Consider the following 24751-nt stretch of genomic DNA (forward strand, 5'->3'; position numbering starts at 1 on the left):
TCCCCTCCCCACCTACATCTTATGCAGCAGAAGACTGTAAGCCTTATTTTGAAGGTGATTGATTTGGTGTGTTTTCCACTTTCTTTCCTGCTGCGGGGACATTTTGCCTCGATGCGTGATCACTTTTTTTAAAGGGACTTTGATTTTCCTGTCCCCTCACTTTCCACCCTGCTGCTGCAGAACCAAGGGCCGGGAAGCTTTATTCCTCAAGTAGCTATTCTGTGCTCTCTGATTCTGCTGTGAGTTGTTGGTGCTCTGGATTAACGACAGCCAGGGTGCAGGGCCCCTCGATTCCACTCCCGTTGGTGGGGCATTTAAAGTGGGCACGCGGGGATGTGTGCACAGCAGCCAGACATTTTTTTTTTCTTTTTCCTATTGAAATGCAAGCATAGACTTCTCTTATTTTATTTTGGATGTGAGAGCAGTAAGGATAATTCATCAGAAATGAAGCTATGCCTTTTGGTATATGGTGCTAGTGTTAGTCACTCAGTTGTATCTGACTCTTTATGACCCCATGGCCTGTGGCCCACCAGGCTCCTCTGTCCATGGAATTCTCCAGGGAAGAATAAGAGCACCGAAGAGTTGATGCTTTTGAACTGTGGTTTTGGAGAAGACTCTTGAGAGTCCCTTGGATTGCAAGGAGATCCAACCAGTCCATCCTAAAGGAGATCAGTCCTGGGTGTTCATTGAAAGGACTGATGTTGAGACTGAAACTCCAATACACTGGCCACCTGATGGGAAGAGCTGACTCATTGGAAAAGACCCTGATGCTGGGAAAGATTGAGGGCAGGAGAAGGGGACGACAGAGGATGAGATGGCTGGATGGCATCATCGACTCGGTAGACATGGGTTTGGGTGGATTCTGGGAGTTGGTGATGGACAGGGAGGCCTGTCATGCTGTGGTTCATGGGGTCGCAAAGAGTCGGACACGACTGAGTGACAGAACTGAACTTAACTGACCCTTCTCCAGGGGATTTTTCCTGACCTAGGGATCGAACCCGTGTCTCCCGCATTGCAGGCAGATCCTTTACCGGCTGAGCCACATGGGTTTTAGAAATATAAGTTCTGTGTATTTATGTTAGATGTAAGGTTCTTAAGGAAAACAGAACCTTTGATGATGATTTTGTGCTGTTTCTCTTTTGACTCAAAGTTGTCTACTTCTTAATTCTCTTTCAATAAGCCTAATTGTAGTGTTTTATTCAGAAGTACCTTTTGGATATGAGACTATAAAATTATGACAACAATATAAAAATAGTTAAGAGAAGAATACTTAAAAATAACAAGAATGACAATTGCTTTACAATTTTGTGTTAGTTCCTACTGTATAGCAAAGTGAATCAGCTCTATGTATACATATATCCCCTCTGTTTTGGATTTCCTTCCCATTTAGGTCACCACAGAGCACATTGCAAAGCAACTATACTCCAATAAAAATTAATTTAAAAAATAAACATAATAAGAAAGACATCAAACTTCAAAAATAGGGATATTGCACACATTCAGATATATTCAGAAGATGCCTTGGTTCTTCCATTATTATCCATAAAACCCAACATAATTTATTAAAATATAAGGGGTCAGTGGCTATATTTTAATGTGACAAGACTGTGTAAGGATGAGTAGAGGGTTCAGACTTCTAAGTATTAATGAATCACCCTAGCATAACACCAACAGTTCTCCAACACCACAGTTCAAAAGTGTCATGCAAACTCAGAAGGCAGGTTAATTAACCTAACAGTCTAAAACAAATAATTTTAAAAGTTGCACATGACCTATGATAGAGTTGCTGTTGTTTAGTCGCTAAGTTGTGTCTGACTCTTTTGTGACACCATGGACTATAGCCGGCCAGGCTCCTTTGCCCATGGAATATTCCAGGCAAGAATACTGGAGTGGGTTGCCATACCCTTCTCCAAGGGATCTTCCAGATGCAGGGATCGAACCTGCATCCCCTGAGTCTCCTGCTTTGGCAGGCAATTCTTCACCCACTGAGCCTCCTGGGAAGCCCCTGTCCATGGTTCTGTCCACTTAATGTAGAACAACCCTAAGAAGAAGGAAGGTAGGGCAGGCTTTATTTCCCCAAATTTAAAATGAAAACCCTGAATCTTAGCCCAATTAAGTAACTCATTTGAGATCACGGAGCAAGTAGTCAAACCAAGAGTTGAATTTTTCTTGCCTGTTATTGAGAAGCAGCTTGGTAAGTGCATTTTGTTCTGTACGTGTTTGAATTAAGGCTTATCAGTAACATTGCCTTTTCTGTTGGATTAGCCTGGATCTCACAGCATGTGGGAAACACAAGTCCAGCCGTGAGTCGGCAGAGATGTGATCAGTTCTCACCAGTGTGGGGGAAGATGGGAGGGCGTGGGTCAGAGACTTTCTGAGCCTGCGTTCCACACAGTGCCGGCATCTACTCTCCCTGCCTGTCGGGAGGCCATGCTGACCAAGATGCAACAAAGCAGCAGGGGAGCAGTGGGGAGGGGCCACTGGAGGAGAGAACCCAGGGCATCCGGGCACGGAGATGCTTGCGCTAGAGAAGGCTGGACATAGTTCCCCATGTCCACTGGGGAGGTGTCTGCAATGTGCTGTACCCTGGGCTGGTCTCTCTGGTCTCCTCTTCCCCTTTCTCCCCACCTCCTCTGGTCCCTTGCCTCCCTTAGCATCCTCCCTCTGTTCCCGTGGCCCTCTGCAGGCATCTCCAGGTCTTCTCCCAGCTTCCCCTTGCACCTTCTCTTCTAAACCATCCCATCCTGAGTCCCACACCCCTGGTTCCCACTTCCTTGGGCCACTTAGATGCCTATCAAGAGAAACAGCAGGTGTCATCCTGCCCTCCTGCCTCTCTCCTTCAACAAGCCCAGTTTGATCTGAACTGGAGAGCTTTGCACCAAGAAGTTCTGTGCATGGGCATTGTTCAAAGTAAACTAAGTATGAAAATCTCTATCCTGAACCAAACATTGACTGTTCATCCTGTATCTGAGGGCTGTTGTTGTTGGTTAGTCACTAAGTCGTGTCCAGCTCTTTGCAACCCCTATGGACTGTAGCCCATCAAGCACCCCTGTCCATGGGATTTCCCAGGTAAGAATTACTGGAGTGGGTTGCCATTTCCTTCTCTAGGGGGTCTTCCTGACCTGGGGATTGAGCTTGCGTCTCCTGCATTAGCAGGTGGATTCTTTACCACTAAGCCACCTGGGAAGCCCTTGTATCTGAAGAAGGGATGCCAAAATTCATCTTGAAGCTACTTCTGCCTTGAAAACGGCCAACATTTGCATGGTTCCAAGATCTCTGGCCACGGCCGAGCTCTTTATACAGTAGGCAGTTCCACTTAGATACCTCCTTTGGTGTAGACACAGAGGGTCTCTTCTGCCAACCTATAAATTCACTTAAAATCTGTGCTTCCCCCTGGAAAATTCTAATAACTGAAAAATCCAATAACAACACTGGAATGTATGATTATCTCTGTAAGAAAGTGAAATAAAGTGTGAGTTGCTCAGCTGTGTCCGACTCTTTGTGACCCTGTGGACTGTAGCCCACCAGGCTCCTCTGTCCATGGAATTCTCCAGGCAAGAGTACTGCACTGGGTAGCCACTTCCTTCTTATTCTTTTTCAATACTGACCTCAATTAAGGTGACATTATGAGAGCCACTTTTCTGCAGCTCTGTCAATCACCATTCACTCATCAAGCACAGGGAACTCCCCTCTGCTTTCAACTAACAATCAACCAGTAATAAAACTCCAATTTCTGGGGGACACATGGCTCCCTTATCTGGGGATTTTAGATCACCCAGGTAGCTGCTATGTTGTTTTTGAGAGGGGAAAAGCATCTATCTGAGCAGAAATTAAGAAGGAATTAAGAAGCTCGAAAAGAAAAAACAAATGTGAGAAGAAAAGAGGAAGAAATGGAAGAGAAGGTAAAAATCTCTCTTCCAACAGAATCTTCTTCTAAAGCTGTTTATGATAAGGGGAGGATTAGAGAGCTCACATTCCAGCTATATTAAATTAAATCCCAGGCCCCTTTTCTCAGACTCACATAGGCCTGAGAACATCAATCCTATCACGACAAAATAGCCCTTGGGAAAAGGAATCCTCCTGGCAGTGCGCCATCCGGCTCTTACAAACTGTGAGCTGTGGTAACGAACCCATCCAAGAGGCATATTAATAATGACATGAAGAGACACATTTATTGTTGATTGTTGAGATGGTGGCGGATTTATTGCCAGTCTGCCAGGAGGGAGGGTCTGGCCCAGCGATGGTGCAATTAAAAACAAATTGAATACAGGGACAAAGAATCAATAATCTAACAGGGCAACTTTGGCTTGCAAAATACAAATATAAATTAATTGACCTGAACACAGTTGCTAACTGGTCATTAATGTGTCCTTGCTGGCCAATCCGCATGTGGCATTCACTCCATCAGCAGATTGCTGCAGGACGGTGGGGAGGGGGGCCTCCCAGTTCTGCCTGCCAGGGCTGCCCTCTGGGCCATCTTGTTTGGGGTGATTTCTAATATCGCTAAAAAGAGTGTCTGTGTCACATCTTTCCCCTGAAGTTCTAAATTATGGAATTTTTAAAATGGTTTCACTAATAACTTCCTTATTCAGTAGAAACAAAAGTTTTTGATGCTTAACTATACAGCAATCTATTCTGAGCATGAGGAGAAGGTAATTAATTTAAGCTTGGTGATATGTTTCTGTGGTGTGTGTGTGTGTATGTATGTGTGCATGTTTTTGTGGTGTGTGTGTACGTGTGTGTGTGTGTGTGTGTGTGTGTTCAGTCACTCAGTCTTGTCCAACTCTTTGCAACCCCAAGGACTGCAGCCTGCCAGGCTCCTCTGTCCCTGGGATTCTCCAGGCAAAAATACTGGAGTGGGTTGCCATGCCCTCCTCCAGGGGATCTTCCCAACCGAGGAATTGAACCTGTGTCTCCTGCATTGCAGGCGAATTCTTTACCACTTAATCACCTAGGATGCCCTATTTTCATGGATTACTAACACAATATAAATTTGTTGAAGAGTTTTCTATACAGTCTTGCCGATTCAGATTGCAATCCCTAAGTTTTGACTATATCAAAAATGAGAGAGCTAACTCTGGCTCTTGCTTTCAAGGAAAAATCTAGGAGAGGAAAAGAGTTAGGCCCACCAGTAGCTGAAATAGGAAATGGGAAGTTTCAGGGAGCACAGGCAAGTGCAGGGAAGGTTAGGAATTCCAGAGAGAGCCTTTGGCTTTGGGGACTTAGCAACTCTAAAACTGCACTGTTCAATATGACAGCCACTAACATGTATGACTATTTTTAATTATGTTTTTTAATGTGAAATAATGCTGAAAATTCACTAGCCACATCTCAAGTTCTCAACAGCCCCCTGTTCTCAAAGTGGCTAATAGCGGCCATGCTGGCCAGTGCAGGACATTTTCATCAGCACAGAAAGGTCCATTGGATAGTCCTGCTCTACAGGGTCTGGGGAACTTAGACATTGACAGAAAAGAGCATTCAAGACAGACAGGTTGTTTGAGAAATGAAAACGAATGCAGGGCACTAGGGGCGGAGGATTAACAAGGACAAGTTTGGCTAAGTTGTGTGTAGGATATAAAAACGGAACAATAGAAAGTAAGACAGAGGAAGGAGGTCTGCCCCTGAACTGTTTAGCACTTGGAAAAGTGATGTAAGAGGTTTTGACTTGATTGCATTGTCAATAGGGAGTCATTAAAATTGCTAGCAGGGGGAAGTGACACGATCAGACGCGCGCACCAGGAATATTTAGACAACGGTGTTAAAATGAATTATAAAGAGGGTGGGGTAGCAATTAGGACGTGACAGTGAAAAGTCACTGGGGGGTAAGATGCCGCACTTTGGTGGCTGTGGCTGTGGGAATGAACACGAAGGAGGAGAATGACTTTATTGGACATGACATCTGTGTTGATGGAGAATCAAGACAGAGAGAAAGTCAGCACTGAAGCCAAGGTTTTATACAAGGATGGTGTATTGGTGAATGAAAATGTGAATTAAAAGAGGAAGAAGAGGTTTTAGAGTGAAGAAGAGAAGTCCAGGGTGGGGCACATGAAGATACCTAGGGGGTACCCACCTTGAAGAGTTCAGGAAAGAATCAGAAATAAGAGGCTAGAATTAGGGAAGAAATTAAGAAATAGAAATGTAGATTTCAGTGACAATGATATTAACTCCAAGGAAGAAGTCATAATCACTAAAATTCATAAGGTAGGAGAAGAGAGAGGGATCTAAGGAGGATAGATCCTGACTGCAGAGATATTAGACTGAGATTCTGCAAGCCAAGATAACCTGGCAAAGTAAGCATGTGCCTTGCAAATGAACAAGTGAGTCAGTCTGGTCTGAGACATTTAAAAGGGAGGGAACCCAGAGGAGGTTCCACATAGAGGTCAGGTGCTGGTTTCACTACAGATGAAGCAGAGCTCAAATCACAGCTCTTCTCAGCTCCTGACTCTCAGATCTCTGAGCCTCAGTTTCCTCATTCAAAAAATTAGGAAAATGCATCCCCCCCCTGCTTGGGCTAAGTGGGAAACAGAATTGGATCCTGTCTGTGAAGTGACTGTCATGCTTGGTACTCAGACATGACGGCCGTGGTTTCTAATTATTCAAAGGCATATCTGTGACTGCTTTTCCCATGATTGTTTTATTTTGTTTCTATTGTCCTTCAGTTTCTGAACCTACAAAGGAGAATGATGAATGAAGAGAATGATTAGAGAGAAAACAGTCAAAGGCTTTTTGCTACCTTGATGAGAAGCCAAAGCAGGAAAAAGTGCAGTGTCTGTTGCTCAGACACTGGGTTTCAGGTAAAACTTGGTAATGAGGGGCTCAGAACTAGGCTTGCGGTTACAAGTCAGAGTCTTCAAATATGTGTCCACATGCTGTGCGTAGGAAAATATTGCCATTTGAAATTCACAGATGACTCTCTTGCTAGGCTATGACTGACTAACCCTGTGGTAGTGAAGTCTGAAATCTTAGGTGGGATCCTGACCATAGGAGGGTCCTGGTGAACTTTCAACCGTGACGAGAATTGATGAATATTTACCAATTTTCCCTTATTTTAAGTGCCACTGCTTCCCCTGCAGACAGCAATAGGAAAGATCTCTTCATATTTTCTTGAGCTAGTGACATCAGCTGAGATCACCATGCAAATTAACGAGAACATAACAGGCATTTTCATTTTCTCCCACATCTCCATATCGGTGATCATTCTGAGGGCAGACTTCATGATATTCTGTTTGTTCAGTTCCACTGCAAATAAGCAAATGGCAGCTCCAGACCCTGCCACTTCTCTTCCTGGCTCCTGTATGTGTCCCCAAACCACGTGCCAGGACTGGCAGCACCATCTTGGATCACAGAGTCTCTGCGCTCTGCTCCAAACCGGCTCACACACTTGGATGGACCCAAGTGAAGCCAGGACTCCCACATGGAACTGTTACCCTTTTGGCAGACAGGCTCAGGCTATCTCCAGCCCTGACTTGTGTTCATCCAGCATCAGACCCTGCCTTGGTCTCATTCCACTTGGGAAATCCTAGCTCTTCTTGCTTCTATAATATAAAGGTCATGAGTGTTACTGGAGGAACTGAGCATATAGTCTCCACACCCAGGCTAGCGGGAGGCTGGACCTGCAAATTTCACGGAGAGGAGGCTGGAATTCCATGAGCCACAAAAGAAGCGATTATGCAACCTGAAAAACTGTGTATGTGCTATCATTTTAGTTTCTAAGCAGAGTCGAACATAGTCCCATATTCCTCCTCACAACAGGGGAAGTAGAGACTTGATAAAATGAGAAATCTGTTTTTTTTTTTTTTTTTTTTACCATCTTGTACTGTGTTGTCAGCAACTACACATGATGTCAGGAAAGACGTGATAATGTAGAAGATTCAGTGGAGAGGACCACCGATTCTATTTCAGCTATGAGATGTGTCTAATTCCAACAGATGTCTGCATAACACAACGTGAGGGAAGGGACAGTGAGTGTGAGTCTGTGCAGAGGCTGTGAGTGTGAGTCTCATTCCGGCCCTGAGGCCGGGCTGGAGGCACCTGATGGGACACCCTCCTTGTGAAGGACAACTCGTCAAGTGCCTCCCTCTGCTGGGGACAGAGGGCCTGCTGCAGGCTCCGATTTCAGTCCTGATTCTTCTAAGTTGTAATTGCTTTCTTGGTTTACCCAACCCTGAAATTAGGAATCTGAGCATATATTCAACATTTGATGTGAGTTTTGGGGTTTACAAATATCAGGTGAATCAGGAAAGAGAGGATGTCTTTCATATATATCTGTTAACACACACACACACAGAGGAATAAGGTTAAGGTGTGCCTGTGTATACCTGGAGGAAATCATTTACATTCACTTGTCTTCTTCATCTGGGATAAGAAGCCAGGAAGGGAACATTCCAGGGACACAGAGGAGCAGAGCGCGGGCTGGGGAGGGAGTTTTTTTGATGCCTGGTCTTGTTCTTTCCCACATTCCCACTCCGCCTCTGTAAAGAGCAAGTGTGATTATAATTTAAAATACACACCGAATAAATTAAATGGATTTCAGGTTGACTGCCCGCTTTTCTTTAGGCCCACAATTATGCATGTTAATTTAAATGACTATTTAAAGAATATTTGGGCAAAAGGGGAAAATAAAGGAGAAAAAGAGGCGAGTAACAAAGGAAGAGTTGGAAATAGGTAGGCCCTGGCAGAAAGTAGGCAGCCAGGGGCAGGTGTGCCCCGCTCACTTGTTGGAGATGGTCCACCAGGTGCCCGGCCCCCATCCACCATGACCAACCTCAGCCAGGACCACTCCACCACACAATGGTCTCCTGAGGAGCCACCCTTTTCGGTACCACCTCAGAACTTCTGCATCTTTCTCACAAATAGTAACATTTACCTGCCCTTCTACTTAGCTACAGAGAAGGCAATGGCACCCCACTCCAGTACTCTTGCCTGGAAAATCCCATGCACAGAGGAGTCTGGTGGGCTGTGGTCCATGGGGTTGCTAAGAGTTGGACGTGACTGAGTGACTTCACTTTCACTTTTCACTTTCATGCCTTGGAGAAGGAAATGGCAACCCACTCCAGTGTTCTTGCCTAGAGAATCCCAGGGACGGGGGAGCCTGGTGGGCTGCCGTCTATGGGGTCGCACAGAGTCGGACATGACTGAAGCTACTTAGCAGTAGCAGCTACTTAGCTATGAGTTAGCAATCTGGCATGTGAACCCAACACTTAGTCTAGAATTAAAATTCCTTCATCGCAGCACTATTCACAATAGCCAAGACATGGAAGCAACCTAATGTCCATTAGCAGATGGATGGATAAAGATGTGCTACAGATATACAACAGAATATCGCTCAGCCATAAAAAGAATGAAATAATGCCATTTGCAGCAACAGGGATGGACCTAGAAATTCTCCATACTAAGTAAGACAGAGACAAGTATCATATATCTTTTATATGTGGAATCTTAAAAAAATGATACAAGTGAACTTATATACAGAGTGGAAATAAACCCACAGACATAGAAAACAAACTATGGTTACCAAAGGGGAAAGGAAGGAGTAAATTAGGAGTTTGTGATCAACATATACATAGTACTGTCTATAAAATATATAATCAGTAAGGACCTATTTTACAGCACAGGGAACTATACTCAATATTTTTAATAACCTATAAGGGAAATGGGCTTCCCTGGTGGCTCAGAGGTTAAAGCATCTGCCTGCAATGCGGGAGACCTGGGTTCAATCCCTGGGTCAGGAAGATCCCCTGGAGAAGGAAATGGCAACCCACTCCAGTATTCTTGCCTAGAGAATCCCATGGAGGGAGGAGCCTGGTAGGCTACAGTCCATGGGGTCGCAAAGAGTCAGACATGACTGAGCTACTTCACTCCCATAAGGGAAATAATCTACAAGATATAAATATAATCTAAACATATATATGTATGTAAGATACATATATGTACATACACATATATATATGTACACATATATGTATATCTTATATACATATATACCTAAACCACTTCACTGTACCCCTGAATCTAACACAACATTGTAAATCAAATCTACTTCAGTAAAAACAAAACAAAACAAAAAAACAACTCCTGGCATTTGGGCAGCTTGACACTGGCTAGGCAGTATAACCAGGACAAATCAACTCTGAATCTCAGGTTTTTTTCTTGGAATGTGGAGACTTCCTGTTTGGTCTCCAAAGGCTTCAGTGAAGGATAATCAAAAGAGATCATGTATGCAGAGGGCATTCACTGTGTGTATTTTTGAGAGCTTTTACCTGAAGACAAGCCTAGTAGAGGGAACTGAGAGCATTTAGTAGCTCCATCATCTTTGGGAAAGTTTTTACTCTTTCTGAGCCTTGGTTTCCTTATCTGTGAGATGTGAGTATGGTGTGAATTCTGCAGGGAGGCTACAAGGATCAGCTGAGATCAGTTTACACCCATGTGCCCTGTGCAGGGACTGTCTGACACCCAGCGGAACATAGGATTGGACTGGGTGGAGAATCAGACTTCTCTCCCTGCTGAAGTAAACTTGAGTACCACCCAGTCTCACCTGAATTGACTCCAGGCTCAAAGCCCCAGAGTCTTTGCAGATATAGAAACTGCACAGACTTGTTAACACAATTCATCATTTCTAGCCCTTTGCCTAAAATTGGGTTTAGCAAGAGGAGTTTGATCCATGAAAGCAAGTGTCTGGCAGTCAACAGATTTTTGAACTAGCCAGGAGAGCAGACAGAGATACCAACATCCAAGGAGCAAAGATACACCAGATTTTCCATCTATGGATCCCTGGCAGTGACAGAAACTGCAACAGGAGGATGGCCACACAGTCCAAGATGCTGAAGAGTTCGTTACAGTCAGAAGGACATCTGGATTCTAGATCCTCTAAGGGGCCAGTACTTACACAGGGTAAAGAGGTAACATTTAGAACATATATCCCTCGAGGGATGAGCTACTGGTAAATTAGTTATCATTTTCTTTGTCTCTCTTTCAGCCTCTCCATCTTTTATGGCTCTAGCATCCCACTCCTGCTCCTTCCCGCTCATTTTCTTTTTTGAGCTCTATCCCCAATTTCTGTTCATACAGTGAAACATCAGTAGCAGGAAAAAGAGGGAAAAAGAAAGGAGAACCAGTAAATCCCCATGGATCTAGGTGAGAGAAATCACTTTAGATGGGGTTGCCAGTGGAGGGAGTGGCAGGTGCTGGAGAGACACTGATTGTGGAGTCACATGGTCGAGGTTCAGACCTGCTCCGCTGCTGACTCACAGGGGACACTGGCTGGTCTCTTAAACTTCATAAGCTGCAGTGATCTAATTTGCAAAATGGAGACAACAGTCGCTGCCCTAATGTCTCCCAGGGCTTGTTGTGAGGGTCAAATGAGGCAAAGATTGTGACCAGCACTGTAAAGTACTAAGTAAGCTCACAGAACTCATCTGATCCTTGTTAGAACACATCTCTTGGCTTGTCACATTGATGACCTCATCCCTCCAAGGACCTCTTTCCAATCACTGTCCACTCTGAGTCATCTGGACAGCCTGACTATTCCCTGCCTGCCCGTATCTGCTTGAAGGGACTTCAGGATCACTGCCTTCTTTTGCCACTTCATCTGCAGTATCAGTCTGTCCTTTGTCCATTTTACAAGCATTTGCTGAAAGCCTAGAATGCCTCAGTGTGTACACCTGCTGTCTACACACTCAGTCTCTCAGGCGTGTCTGACTCTTTGCAACACTATGTACTTCAGCCACCAGGCCCTTCTGTCCATGGGATTTTCCCAGCAAGAATATTGGAGTGGGTTGCCATTTCCTCCTCCAGGGGACCTTCCCGACCGAGGGATTGAACCTGCATCTCCCGAGTCTCCTGCACGGGCAGGCAGATTCTTTATCATTGAGCCATCTGGGAAGTCCCACTGTTCTCTAGTAGGAAGAGGTAATCTCACAAAACATACCTACTCTTATGCTAGTAAATTCATGATGAATCTCAAACATACCCTTCTTGTCTTGCATTATACCCATTTCTTAGTTCTGTAACTCCTGTGTAACGTCTGTGTTTTCTTTATTCCTATAGCTCACAACCCTAACACCTTCCTTTCCCAGTGGCTGAGGATCCTAACTCCACAGTTACTAGCAAGATCATCTAACATTTCCCCAGACTCAAAAAGGGAGGTGATATCTTTTTAATTCTTCCTCTTTCAAGGCCTTGGGTTTTACCCTCTCAATTTCCCTTGGATGATGTCTCCTGAAGGAACCTTCTCCATTCCTACAGGAAGACCCACAGCCTGCTATCCTCACAGCTTGAGCGATCAGTCTGACCTCCTGCTCATCCCTGTGCCCCTCAACTCCTCATCACAGGAGGAGCATCCCTAACCCCATCCCACACAGGGCTGCCGGATTGGTTTTCCCACCCTGGCTAGTCTGAGCCCCGTGTTCTGAATTCCCTTAACGCCTGGGTACACAGTCTCAGACTGAGCATCATACACCAAGTACACAGTCTCAGCTATGCTGTCACACACCATCACGTGGTGCCTTGAAGTTATCCCTTCAAGGTGGTCAAGATGTATCTCAGGGACCAGTGATACTCTTTTAATGAATGCAGCTTCTTGCCTTAAAGAGAAGGACTTGGAAATCAATCCCATCAGATATGTGGAGAGGCCATCTTATAAAACAGGGACAGACAGACTTCGAGTTTAGTGATACAGAATCTCTCAGTTACTCCACTTTGCAGGAGGAGGGAACAACAAAGCCCAGAGCCCATGGGATTGCCCTTTGGCTCATGGCACTTGTCTGCTAGACGTGATGAGATTCTAACACTCTCAAATGGACAGGAGATAAATAAACACCATATATACATGGACAAGTTGCAGCTCGGAAATTTCTCAGTTTTTCTCATTGCAAAATCAATACCCATCAGCAGTTGGAAATTAAAGGCAAGATTAGGCCTCAGTTTTATACATGCCTTATTGTATTCCAAAAGCTTTCTACTCGGTCAGATAAATCTTCTTTAAGAGGATTAGGAAACTTTCATTATCTTTATCTAACCTGAACTAACACTAAGTCTGAAAAATTAATCTATAGGTTGGACGAAAGCCGACTGCTGCTGGGAAGGGAGAGACTCCTGGGCTTCCTTCTAATAGAGCCATGGGGTCTCTACTTCCACCTGCTGGAAACTCAATGGTCCCCAAAGGAAGACAAGTCAGCCATTGTCCACCAAGACAGAGGAGGAGGCAGCTCCCTAGGTACCTTCATTTAGCCTCTCCATGAACGTGAAGCCCAGCTGCTAAGATTTCTGAGAGGAGGCATTTCCCTTCGTCCTCTGCCCTCCTGATCTCTGAGTTGAATGTCACAGGGGCTACAGAAGTCGCTTGGCTTGAATTGTAGAGACTTGAGAAAGTGCCCTCTGGGATGAAGGACTCTATTGCTCTGCTCCCTGCTTCTTCCCAGACTCTTTCTGACCCAGAGCTCTGGGGTCCATGGGGAGACCCCACTGGCTTCCACATCCAGCCCCAGGAACGACTTCCAAGCTTCTTATGCAGTATTATCCCTGCAGCTCTGAGCCATGTGCCCTTTACGGCCTGTGTTGACTTTGACATGCTTGCACAATCTGTCTTCTTTCCTGAAAAGCGAGAGTCTTGTTCTGTTTGAGACTGTTGCCATACAGTGCCTGACAGTTCTTTTTTCTTTCAGCGCCGAGTTTCCTGAATTTGAAGATAACTTTGCTGTCAAGGCCATGGAGGTGCCACGGAGGCGTCACTTCCTAGGCTGAGAATTTCAGCTGCTCTGGAACCAAGCCCAGGTGGCAGGCGGGTGGTGAGAGTTCACGCTTCCTTGTTTGCTGCAGATATCCCCACTCATCTCAGATGACTGATCCTGGGGAGGGCCTCACCAGAGGAGAAGCATCAGACATGGCACTTGCCTTTATCTCCAGATGGCAGGCTGTCTTGTAGCTCCCAAGACATGATCCTCCCAAGCCATCCCGCTGGTGGGATATGGATGGAGAAGAGACATAGCAGGGAGCATAGGTGTCCTTGTGTGGCATCAGATGTGGGAGTGTGGGGGCGTGTGGATCAGAGAAGGGCTTGGAGGCTGAATGGAGGCAAAGCTTCAAGTGCTACGTCAGCCCCAGGGCCTGCCAGGAGCAGGGGCTGCAGCAGACAGAGCCCCAGCCAAGCTCAGGCCGCTACCAAGGCCTGTGGAGTCAGAGCCCAGATGGCTCACTAGCAAAGCTGCTGCTGCTGCTAAGTCGCTTCAGTCATGTCCGACTCTGTGCAACCCCATAGACGGCAGCCCACCAGGCTGCCCCGTCCCTGGGATTCTCCAGGCAAGAACACTGGAGTGGGTTGCCATTTCCTTCTCCAATGCATGAAAGTGAAAAGTGAAAGTGAAGTCGCTCAGTCGTGTCTGACTCTTAGTGACCCCATGGACTGCAGCCCACCAGGCTCCTCTGTCCATGGGATTTTCCAGGCAAGAGTACTGGAGTGGGCTGCCGTTGCCTTCTCCGCTGCTAGCAAAGATCCCCAGCCAAAAGAAAAGAATGGTCCCCTTGAAATTTTATACATGTCTGAAGCATGAAAAGACTACCCAGTACTCAAACTCCCCATGAAACCAACCAAAATGAGCAAAATTATATATTTTAGAAAGGCAGGGATGAGGGAATACATACTAGCTAAGCAAGAATGCCACACACATCACAACCTGAAAAAAATCCATTAGGCTGACTGCAGATGGGATCTGATTAAAGGCACTTATTGATGCTAAGTTACATACATTCTTCCTTCTGAGCTCAATGCATGGCTCCAAGACGTTGGAGTAGGAGACACTGAGAAGACTCCACCCTTTGGTGGAGAAAGGCTGTAGTCACTGGGGGCTGGGGGCTGGTCTGCTCAGTACCTCTTTGGCACCATGAATAGTTACCTGATAGAAATTGCTTTGCACAGTCACGGGGATGTTGGCAGGGGATAGCTCATCATAAGGTCATCTGTAGGGCTGCCTTATGATGCTTCCCCAAAGCTTATGGTTGCTCTCCACGTGAGTTTTTAATTCTTAATATTTAATAGTTGATATCTGAGATTCTGATATTTTTTAACCCTATTTTTCTCCCACAAGGTAAAATCCAAATGGGAAACTGTGAAGTACTATGCATGGGTTATATTAATTCTGATTTTTTAAGGAGAACAGGAGAGGAAGTTAGGGAGCCCCGTTTTAATTATATAAATTTACTTCCAACGTAGACCTAGAGACATTTTGACTAATATCCCTCTTGACCTCAGCTCCACTGTGGGGCTAAAGGGGTGTACACAGACACAACAATCCCAAACAACACTGAGAATCCCTTTCCAGATCACATGTAACCATCGGCTACGCAAGAACAGCCGTACATCGCATGATTTTACATCAATATTATTAACCTTTCATCATGAACTAAGCCTCTAAAAAATAACATGCACAAAGTAGTATAATCAATTTCCTAAAGTATCTTGCCTTAACTCCAAAGTGCTAAGTAACTAACATAAGATATACTATGTTTCTATATCTTGTCCAAACCTCAGAAAGCTCAACCAACTCAACAATACCAAACAACCTATTAATGAGAACAGAAGGACCAGAGATAAACCTGAGAAGCTCTGTGAAGATCCTCAGCACTTAGTCAAGACACCCACAAGTGGAAGGACACACTCAGTCTCTGGATTCGGCAGAGGAACAGCTTTTTGTGTCTTTCTACAGGAGGTGGAAGCACAGGCTGAGATCATGTGCCCTCTGCATCGCTGACGGGGACGCCAGCACCCCGTCCAATCAACTCACCTTGCACGATGAGGTGGACGCGGGAGGTCTTGGGGTGGTTGTCCGTCTGCACAGAGCAGGTATAGGGGCCCTCGTCGTACACGTCCACGTTCTGGATCATGATGCTGTACTGGGTCGGCGTGTTCACCAGGATGATCACACGAGGGTCTATGGACCACTTGTCATTCCCGGCGTAGAGGATGGTGCTGCGGTTCAGCCAGGCCACCCGGGTGACCCGATCATCTATGGTACACCTGTGAGCGAGGGTGGGGAGGGGAGGGAGCAAGACAGGGGAAAGGGAAAGAGTGGGGAGGGGGAGGGGAGGGAGAAGAGGGAGAGAGTGTTAAGAGATTCCATTATAAATGCAGCTGTTGTTGTTCCAGGAGTAAATGAAATAACATAACCCAGTGTTAAAAGAGATCAATTATTGATAAAACTTCTTAAATAGAGGGCAACAGTGGCCTGAATCATCCTGAAGACCTGATGCTACAAAATCATTTCTATTTGATTTTGAAACATATTATGTGAATATCTTTGCTGTATATTTGCTTTCTATCTTATTTTTCCCCTTAGGCTTATATGAAAATTAGTTTACATTTCTCGAGCGCATTTACCACCTTGTGGGAAAAGTGGCCCAGGGCCAGAGGGGAGAGAAAGTGCATCGGTATTTCAAACAGATCACAGCTAATCTATATGGCAAATGCTTCACTTGTTGTTAAGTCAAAAATGGGACACATTCACCTCCATACCCACCCCCCTTCACTGGCATTGCCTGTACCCGAAGCTGCCCCAAGCCCTGCAAGTACAATTTATAACACAGATCTTGAAATTCTCTGTAGAAAGCCAACAGTCTGGAAGTAGAAGTAAGGCTATCTCTTCAGATTTCAGGAGAGGGGAGGAGAAAGTGGCCAAGCAGAGTTCCTCCTCCTTCTCACACGCCCCTGTCTACCCCTGAGAACAATACACTTGACTTCAGCTGGTTGTCACCAAGGTCACCAAGGTAAGAAGTTGATCTCTACCTCACACATGCTCACTTACTCTTCCCAACAGTTGGAAGCTGTGACTATTGGTGGGAATGTAAACTAGTATAAATTATATGGAGAATTGAGTTACCATGTGATCCTGCAATCCCCCTCCTGGGCACATATCTGGAGAAAATCATAATTTGAAAAGATACATGAACCCCCACATTCATAGCAGCACTGTTTACAATAGCCGAGACATGAAAGCAATGTAAGTGTCCGTAAAGATGTGGTATATATACAATAGAACGCTACTCAGCCGGGCTTCTCTGGTGGCTCAGTGGTAAAGAATCCACCTGTCAATGCAGGAGACACAGGAGATGTGGGTTCGATCCCTGGGTCAGAAAGTTCCCCTGGAGGAGGAACTCCAGTATTCTTGCTGGGATAATCTCATAGACTGAGGAGCCTGGTGGGCTACAGTCCACGGGGTCATAAGAGTTGCACACAACTTAGTGACTTAGTGACTAAACCACCACCACCGTCATCGCCACTATTAAACAACAAAATGAAGTACTGCCATTTGCAGCAACACGGATGGGCCTAGAGATTATCATACTAAATGAAATAAGTCAGAGAATGATAAATACCATGTGATATCACTTACATGTGGAATCTTAAAAAAATGATACAAATGATCGTATTTATAAAACAGAAACAGACTCTCAGACACATAAAACAAATTTAAGATTACCAAAGGCCAAGAGGGGGGATAAATCAGGAGTTTGGGATTAACGTACACACACTACTATATATAAAACAGGTAAACAACAAGGGCCTACTGTATAGTACAGTGAACTCCACTCAATATTTTGTAATAACCTATAAGGGAAGAGAATCTAAAAAGAGAATCTATAAAAAGATTTTATATATAAAAATCTATATATGAGAAGAATACATAAGAATATAAGTGAGAGAATATATAAGTGAGAATATATAAGAATATAAGTGAGGATATATATACATGGAACAATAGATCGGTTCCAAATAGGAAAAGGAGTACATCAAGGCTATATATTGTCACCCTGCTTAATTAACATATATGCAGAGTACATCATGAGAAATGGTGGGCTGGAAGAAGCACAAGCTGGAATCAAGATTGCCGGGAGAAATATCAATAACCTCAGATATGCAGATGACACCACCGTTATGGCGGAAAGTGAGGAGGAACTAAAGAGCCTCTTGATGAAAGTGAAAGAGGAGAGTGAAAAAGTTAGCTGAAAGCTCAACATTCAGAAAACTAAGATCATGGCGTCTGGTCCCATCACTTCATGGCAAATAGATGGGGAAACAGTGGAAACAGTGGCTGACTTTATTGTTTTGGGCTCCAAAATCACTGCAGATGGTGATTGCAGCCATGAAATTAAAAGATGCTTACTCCTTGAAAGGAAAGTTATGACCAATCTAGATAGCATATTAAAAAGCAGAGACATTACTTTGCCAACAAAGGTCCGTCTAGTCAAGGCTATGGTTTTTTCAGTAGTCATGTGTGGATGTGAGAGTTGGACTGTGAAGAAAGCTGAGCGCCGAAGAATTGGTACTTTTGAATTGAAGTGTGGTGTTGGAGAAGATTCTTGAGAGCCCCTTGGAACTGCAAGGAGATCCAACCAGTCAGTTTTAAAGGAAATCAGTCCTGAATATTCACTGGAAGGACTGATGCTGAAGCTGAAACTCCAATACTGATGTGAAGAGCTGACTCATTTGAAGAGACCCTAGTGCTGGGAAAGATTGAAGGTGGGAGGAGAAGGGGATGACAGAGGATGAGATGGTTGGATGGCATCACGGACTCAATGGACATGAGTTTGGGTAGGCCCCAGGAGTTGGTGTTGGACAGGGAGGCCTGGCGTGCTGCAGCTCATAGGGTTGCAAAGAGTCGGACATGACTGAGCGACTAAACTGAACTGAATATATACATATGTATATATGTGTGTGTGTGTTTTATAAAACACCTTGTCACTTTACTGTACACCTAAAACGAAAACAACATTGTAAGTCAACTATACGTCAATAAAAAATAAATTAATTAAAAAAAAAAAAAAAAGAAAGAAAAACTGAGGTCACATTGTCTCCTCGGCATCCTTGGGATCCTAGCTTCCCCTTCTGTGCATTTTTGTTCTACAGTAACTGTCATTTCCCTTGTGAAGACTCAATCCCTAATTGGTGCTCTCTGCTCTTCACTTTCAAAGGCATGTCTTGGTGGGAAAAAAATCTAACATACTCTTTCGTTTACTCTCAGTTGCAAATAAGAATTAATGTGCCAACCCTTAATAACAGCTGTATTTTCATGAAGGTCAAACTCCTTTTGGAATGACTCCTGAAGGTTAAATTACAACTGTACAGCTTCAGGAATTGGCCAACCTGGAAGCAGACAGTAAATCCAGGCAAAGTGAAGGGTATGGTATCCCAGACCCTGGGACCACATACACAGGAGAGAGTGCAGACGACAGACTTGATTTTATTTTGGTCAATTATGTAATCCTTTGCCCATTTTTAAGCTGACATAATACGTTTAAAGTTTAAGTAATAGTTGCAAAGGATGCATTTTTGGTCTATGGAGAATATTCACATTTTAAAATTAAAATGTCATAATGTTCCTTTCTATATATCTCTATACAAATTTAAATACCATAGTGATTTGATACTCATGATTGTTTGCTTTCAAAATTCATGAACAAGCTCTTTTCTAACAGTCATAAAATGTGCATTGCTCGTTTTTTAAACTTGAACCTGTGTATCTATTATACATATTCTCTGCAGGATTTTATTTGCAGCATTTTATCCTGATAAAGGATTTTATGCTTGAAAATCATTTATTGATCAGCTATCATATTTATTTGCAACAATATATATAAAATGTAGAGATTGAAATTTAATTTTTTTTCATATTCTGTGACTGTAAAGTTCCGAATAATACTAGTTTCTTTTAGAATGAGTTATTGTTATAAGGCTAATATTGATAAAATGATATAAATATTCTGTACATGTTGTTAAGTAATAATTAAACATAAGAAGTAAACTTTTACTGGAAATATAGCTTTTAATGGGATGGAGGAGGCTTTTCTGGTTATTATATCATCAATAAATATCATTATACTAAAGTGAGACTCAGGATCAATTCTATTCCTATTTTGCTTTGCAAGAAACCAAGTTCACATAAGCAAGAAGATGGAAATGAAAATCTTGTATAGTAGTGTCATTCAGTTCTTTGTACCTCTTCTAAAATATATGCCCAAAACCACATAGTAAAATAGCTTCAAAAATTATTTTAATGATCTCACAGCTGACAATTCAATTAATTCCTCCTTCAATTTCTTTTAAAGCAATGAATTGGAAAATACCTGACTTGCAAAGGGCTTTGTAACCCAATATTAAATTCATTCAATTTCTCAATATCTGGACAATATATTGCTAGTATTTTACTAGGCTTTATGAAATGGCTATTAAAGATGTGTTATTTTGTTACTTGGAAGCACTTTGGTTAACCCAATATGCTGAGAAAGGTGGGAAAAATTGAAATGCTGTTTATTTTAATGTGCCAAATCACATGCCCTCTGTCAGAAAGCATCTCTATGTCTCTGGATTCTAATTCCAAGACAAAGAAGGTAGCAGTTTTGCCATGAATTCATTACTGAAGAAAAAAAAAAAAAACTGTGCCATTTCCTTCTGGACTTGTCTTCTTTATGTTGCGGGGACTCTCCTTTAAGAATGATGCTCCACTTGATAACAGATTGGTAAGAGTGGCGGAGGTGACAATGGAAGTAAAGGAACATTCTCTCCTGGACAAACAGGTAAGTGGGAGCAGTCAGAAAGGAGAGTCAGAACTACAATCCAAACACAGGCACTTTCTCGGGCAGATCCATTGTAGGACATCTTAGATCTTGAAAATGCACTGCTCTAGATATACTTCCTTGGATAAGACCTACAACTGCAGGTAGGGGCGTGAGTGGCATCAGTTCATATCGCCGCAGGGTCTGGTAGGAGCTGACTCTGAGACAAGTCAGTTCAAATCGACCCTCCATGCAGCACACACTCTCAGAGCCCTGCACACAGCCCATGGAAAGCCTCGTGTACCCCTCGGGTAGATGACCCCTGCATGGCAGAGAGTTCTGTACTTCCATGCTGTGGTTGTCTCCTTAATCTAAAAAGAAAAAAGAAAAAAAAGTGCTTGTGGCTTAAGAACCCAAATAATGAGGTCAGCCAACATTTTCTTCAAATTTATGGTATTTAATTAATTTTCTCTTAAAAGATAAAGCAGTCCTGGAGAACTGGAAGAACATTTGGAAGTGAGTTTTTCACAGCCATAAAACACCTCTATTTACAGATGAAAAGAGGAATGGAAAGTAGAATCAGAAAAAGTAAAGAAACGCCTGAAAGATAGTGATGGAAAGGGGTCTTGCTTGCAAAGCATTATGTTCAACTCTGCTGAATAGGCAACATGGGATTAAGGTCCCCTGGAAAAGGTAATGGCAACCCACTCCAGTATTCTTGCCTGGAGAATTCCATGGACAGAGGAGTCTGGTGGGCTACAGTCCATGGGGTTGCAAAGAGTCAGACATGACTGAAAGACTCACACACATTAAGTCACCCGGTTTGGTTTTGGGTCAGAGGTGGGAATTACAGTTAGGGGAAACCCATGCCTTAAGACAGTGGTTTTCAAACTTTGTTTTGCATTACAGTTATCTAGAGAGTTTTTTTTTTTTTAATTTTTAATTTGGTTTGAAATTTTAAATTTATTTATTATTATTTTTATTGGGATATAGTTGCTTTACAATATTGTGTTGGTTTCTGCTGTATAGCAAAGTGAATTTCAAGACACAGATTGCTAAACCCAACTCCCAAGAGCTTCCTTGCAGTGCGTTGGAGGTGGGCCGAGAATTTGCCTTCCTAACCAGTTCCCAGATGAGGTCAGGGACCCCCCTGTGAGAACCACTGCATTAAAGAAGGGGTTCCCTAATGGCCCCGTAGGTAAAGAACCTGCCTGCAATGCAGGAGACACAGGGGACTCAGGTTTGATCCCTGGGCCAGGAAGAGGGACTCTTGGAGGAGGAAATGGGAACCCACTCCAATATTTTCTCCTGAAAAATTCCATGGGCAGAGGAACTTGGAAGGCTACATACAGTCCATGGGGTTCCAAAGAGTTGGACACAAATGAAGAGGCTTAGCATGCCTTAAAGAAACCAGACAGAAGACAGATAACCAGCTCATCCTGAAAAGTGAAACTGGCCAGCTTCCATATGGTCATTATTTTGTTCTTACTTTTATATCTCGCCTCTGAAAATACAAAACCAAAAACGGCCATGATTCACACAACGGTATTTCAGGAGTGTCTAAGGTGTGTCAGGCGACACTGTAGGAGCTGAAATACGAGAAGGAGGCAGACAAAGGTCACACCCTTGATCCTACAACAAAAACACCCAAGAAAATAGGTATCTTAGCTTCAGAGAATGACAAGCAGTGAAAATAAAAGCAGGACAAGGAACGGAGGGTGCCAGGGGGGCGGGTAGCATCCTTGAGAGAGAGGAAGTGGTCAGGGAAACCCTCGGCGCCTGTTTGCTAGACATTGACGCTTTTATCATCTTAAATCCGAATGCAATACGACGCGTCTCTGAAAATCAAGTCTACATTAAAAATAAATGTCACATACACAGATTAAAAATAAATCTCACTTATACCCACAGATAGCTGTGGAACATTTAGATAATCTGGATAGCTGGAGAACGAGTCTTGGAAACCAGCCTAACAAATGGTGTCTCTCCTTTACAGATAACTTTATAGATTCTGCATTCAGAGAATTGACAATTGGCATTTTGAGAAACTGAAGTTAACTAGAAAATGCCTTTTTATTTCCAGCCTAGTTATTGGGATAATACCTAAATTATGTTGCGTGCTCGTCTGCCTTCAGGAGTAGACAGTGGCAAATAGAGTTTAATCTCTAATATAGACATATCATTCTAAATTTCCTCCTCTTTGGAATGCAATGTTTTTCGCCATAGAATTTGTAGCACTAGATTTCATTATATACATACTTATTTGCTAGGCTGTAAATACCACCTGGTAAGAACTATCTCAGTGGTCTTCACTTTGTATCATCAGTACCTCCCACAGCCCACTGGGAAGCTAGAAGGTGATCCACACATATTTATAATGATTAAAAGATGTAAGGTAATGTTTTTCAAGCGGACATAAAAAAGAACCCACATAGGATTATAGCTAATGATATTGTACTACATCCTTGAGAGTATATCTTAAATGTTTTCACCACAAAAAAGAAATGCAAATTATGTGACGGGATGGAGGTGACAGCTTATGCTACAAAGGTAATCATCTTGAAATAATTAAATGCACCAAATCAACATCCTTGCACCTGAAACTTACACAGTGTTATATGTCAATTAGGCTTCTGTCCTGGCTCAGTGGTAAAGAATCTGCCTGTCAATACAGAAGACACGGGTTTGACCCTGGGTCAGGAAGATTCCCTGGAGAAGGAAATGGCAATCCACTCCAGTATGCTTGCCTGGGAAATCCCATGGATAGAGGAGCCTGGTGGGCTACAGCTGATGGGGTCACGGAGAGTCGGACATAATTTAGCGACTAAACAACAAAACAATATGTCAATTATATCTCAATAAAGCTAGAGAAAAAAAAAAAGAATCCATATAAGGAGAAGTAGATGTCCCTGGAAATACCTTTATGTGTGTATCTCTCTATGAGCCATTCACACACACACACACACACATACATGCATACACACAAGATCCATAGGTCCTCTACTTGTATTTTTAACTCACTGATTTTAATTTTTACAATACTCCAGACAAATATCACATATGCATGTTGTGGATGTGGTCTGATCACAGTTAGATTTCAGTGTTTGGACTTGCATCTGTTAGTACAGGGGCATCAGTGAGCATTTCCATTGTCTAGGGCTATATAGAAGCATATAAGGTGGGCTCCCGGTGTCAGCAAGGTGTCCCTGCCAAGAAAAGTGACTCAAAACCAGGGTAATGAGGAGTCCCCAAAGTTGGAGTGAATCCATGTAGAGACGAACTTGGTCATCAAGGCTCATGGGTTGAAGTCAAGAGATATCCTTACAGACATTGGCACCACATTCGCAGGCAACAAGGAAATTAATTTTAATAAGGCATCATCAGCTCCACTGATGCTGAAAACTTTAAATTATTTATGTACATGTATGATCTGTAATTTTATTTTTTTCCTTTTCTTTTGGCCAGGCTACATGGCATGTGGGATTTTAATTCCCCAATCAGGGATCGGACCTGAAACCCCTGCATTGGAAGTGCATGGTCTTAACCACTGGACCACCAGAGAAGTCCCCTGATCTATAATTTTAGATTTCTGAGTCATAGAAGGGTATAGGGCTAAGGCATTTATATCTAGTTTTATGATTTTATGTACATAAGATTTTTAAAATAATATTACCACTGGGACTCCCTGGTCACCTTGTCTCTGCCTACCACTGTCCCTTGCTAAAGAATGACCTTTCAGAAAGCCGTCAAGAAATGCTGAAAAAGGTAAAAGGATTGAATGTTAAAACCTAAAATGTATTGCTTTGAATTTCATCTTTAAATTTACTCATGATATCATTTTTTGGGGTTTTGTCAATTGCCTCTTTTTTATACATTGAGAGTTAACTGGATTTCATTTAAAAATCTTACATGGATCAAAATATATGAATAATGCTATCAAAAATGGGAAGAAGGTGATCTTGTTTTAGAGAATTCAAGGGTCAATAATAAATGAATGTTTTAAAGGAAGGGAGAGGGGAAGAAAAAATATAGTATTTCTAAACTAGTTTCAAGGTATGCTTAATTGCACAAAACTGTTCTCTTGGGAAGCTTTAACTACTCAGTTGCTTCCTAAGTTACAAATCCAGTCAAGTCGAGAACATCAACAAGAATCCTAAGTTACATAAGGGGAAACTTCAAAAAATTCAGAGTCATAACTCTGCTAGAGCTA

General features: G+C 43.2%; 1 protein-coding gene across 6 annotated transcripts in view; it reads right to left on the minus strand.

The window, feature by feature from the left end:
- Nucleotides 1–24751, minus strand: part of OPCML (opioid binding protein/cell adhesion molecule like) — a 1025210-nt gene that overhangs the window by 208972 nt on the left and 791487 nt on the right. For all 6 annotated transcript variants that reach the window (XM_043873193.1, XM_043873186.1, XM_043873211.1 and 3 more), the window contains one exon: nt 15777–16009. In XM_043873193.1, coding sequence (XP_043729128.1) covers nt 15777–16009 — 233 coding nt within the window. The remainder of the gene's footprint in view (nt 1–15776; nt 16010–24751) is intronic.

The sequence above is a fragment of the Cervus elaphus genome, chromosome 2 (genome assembly GCF_910594005.1).
Source record: "Cervus elaphus chromosome 2, mCerEla1.1, whole genome shotgun sequence".
Lineage (NCBI taxonomy): Eukaryota > Metazoa > Chordata > Mammalia > Artiodactyla > Cervidae > Cervus > Cervus elaphus.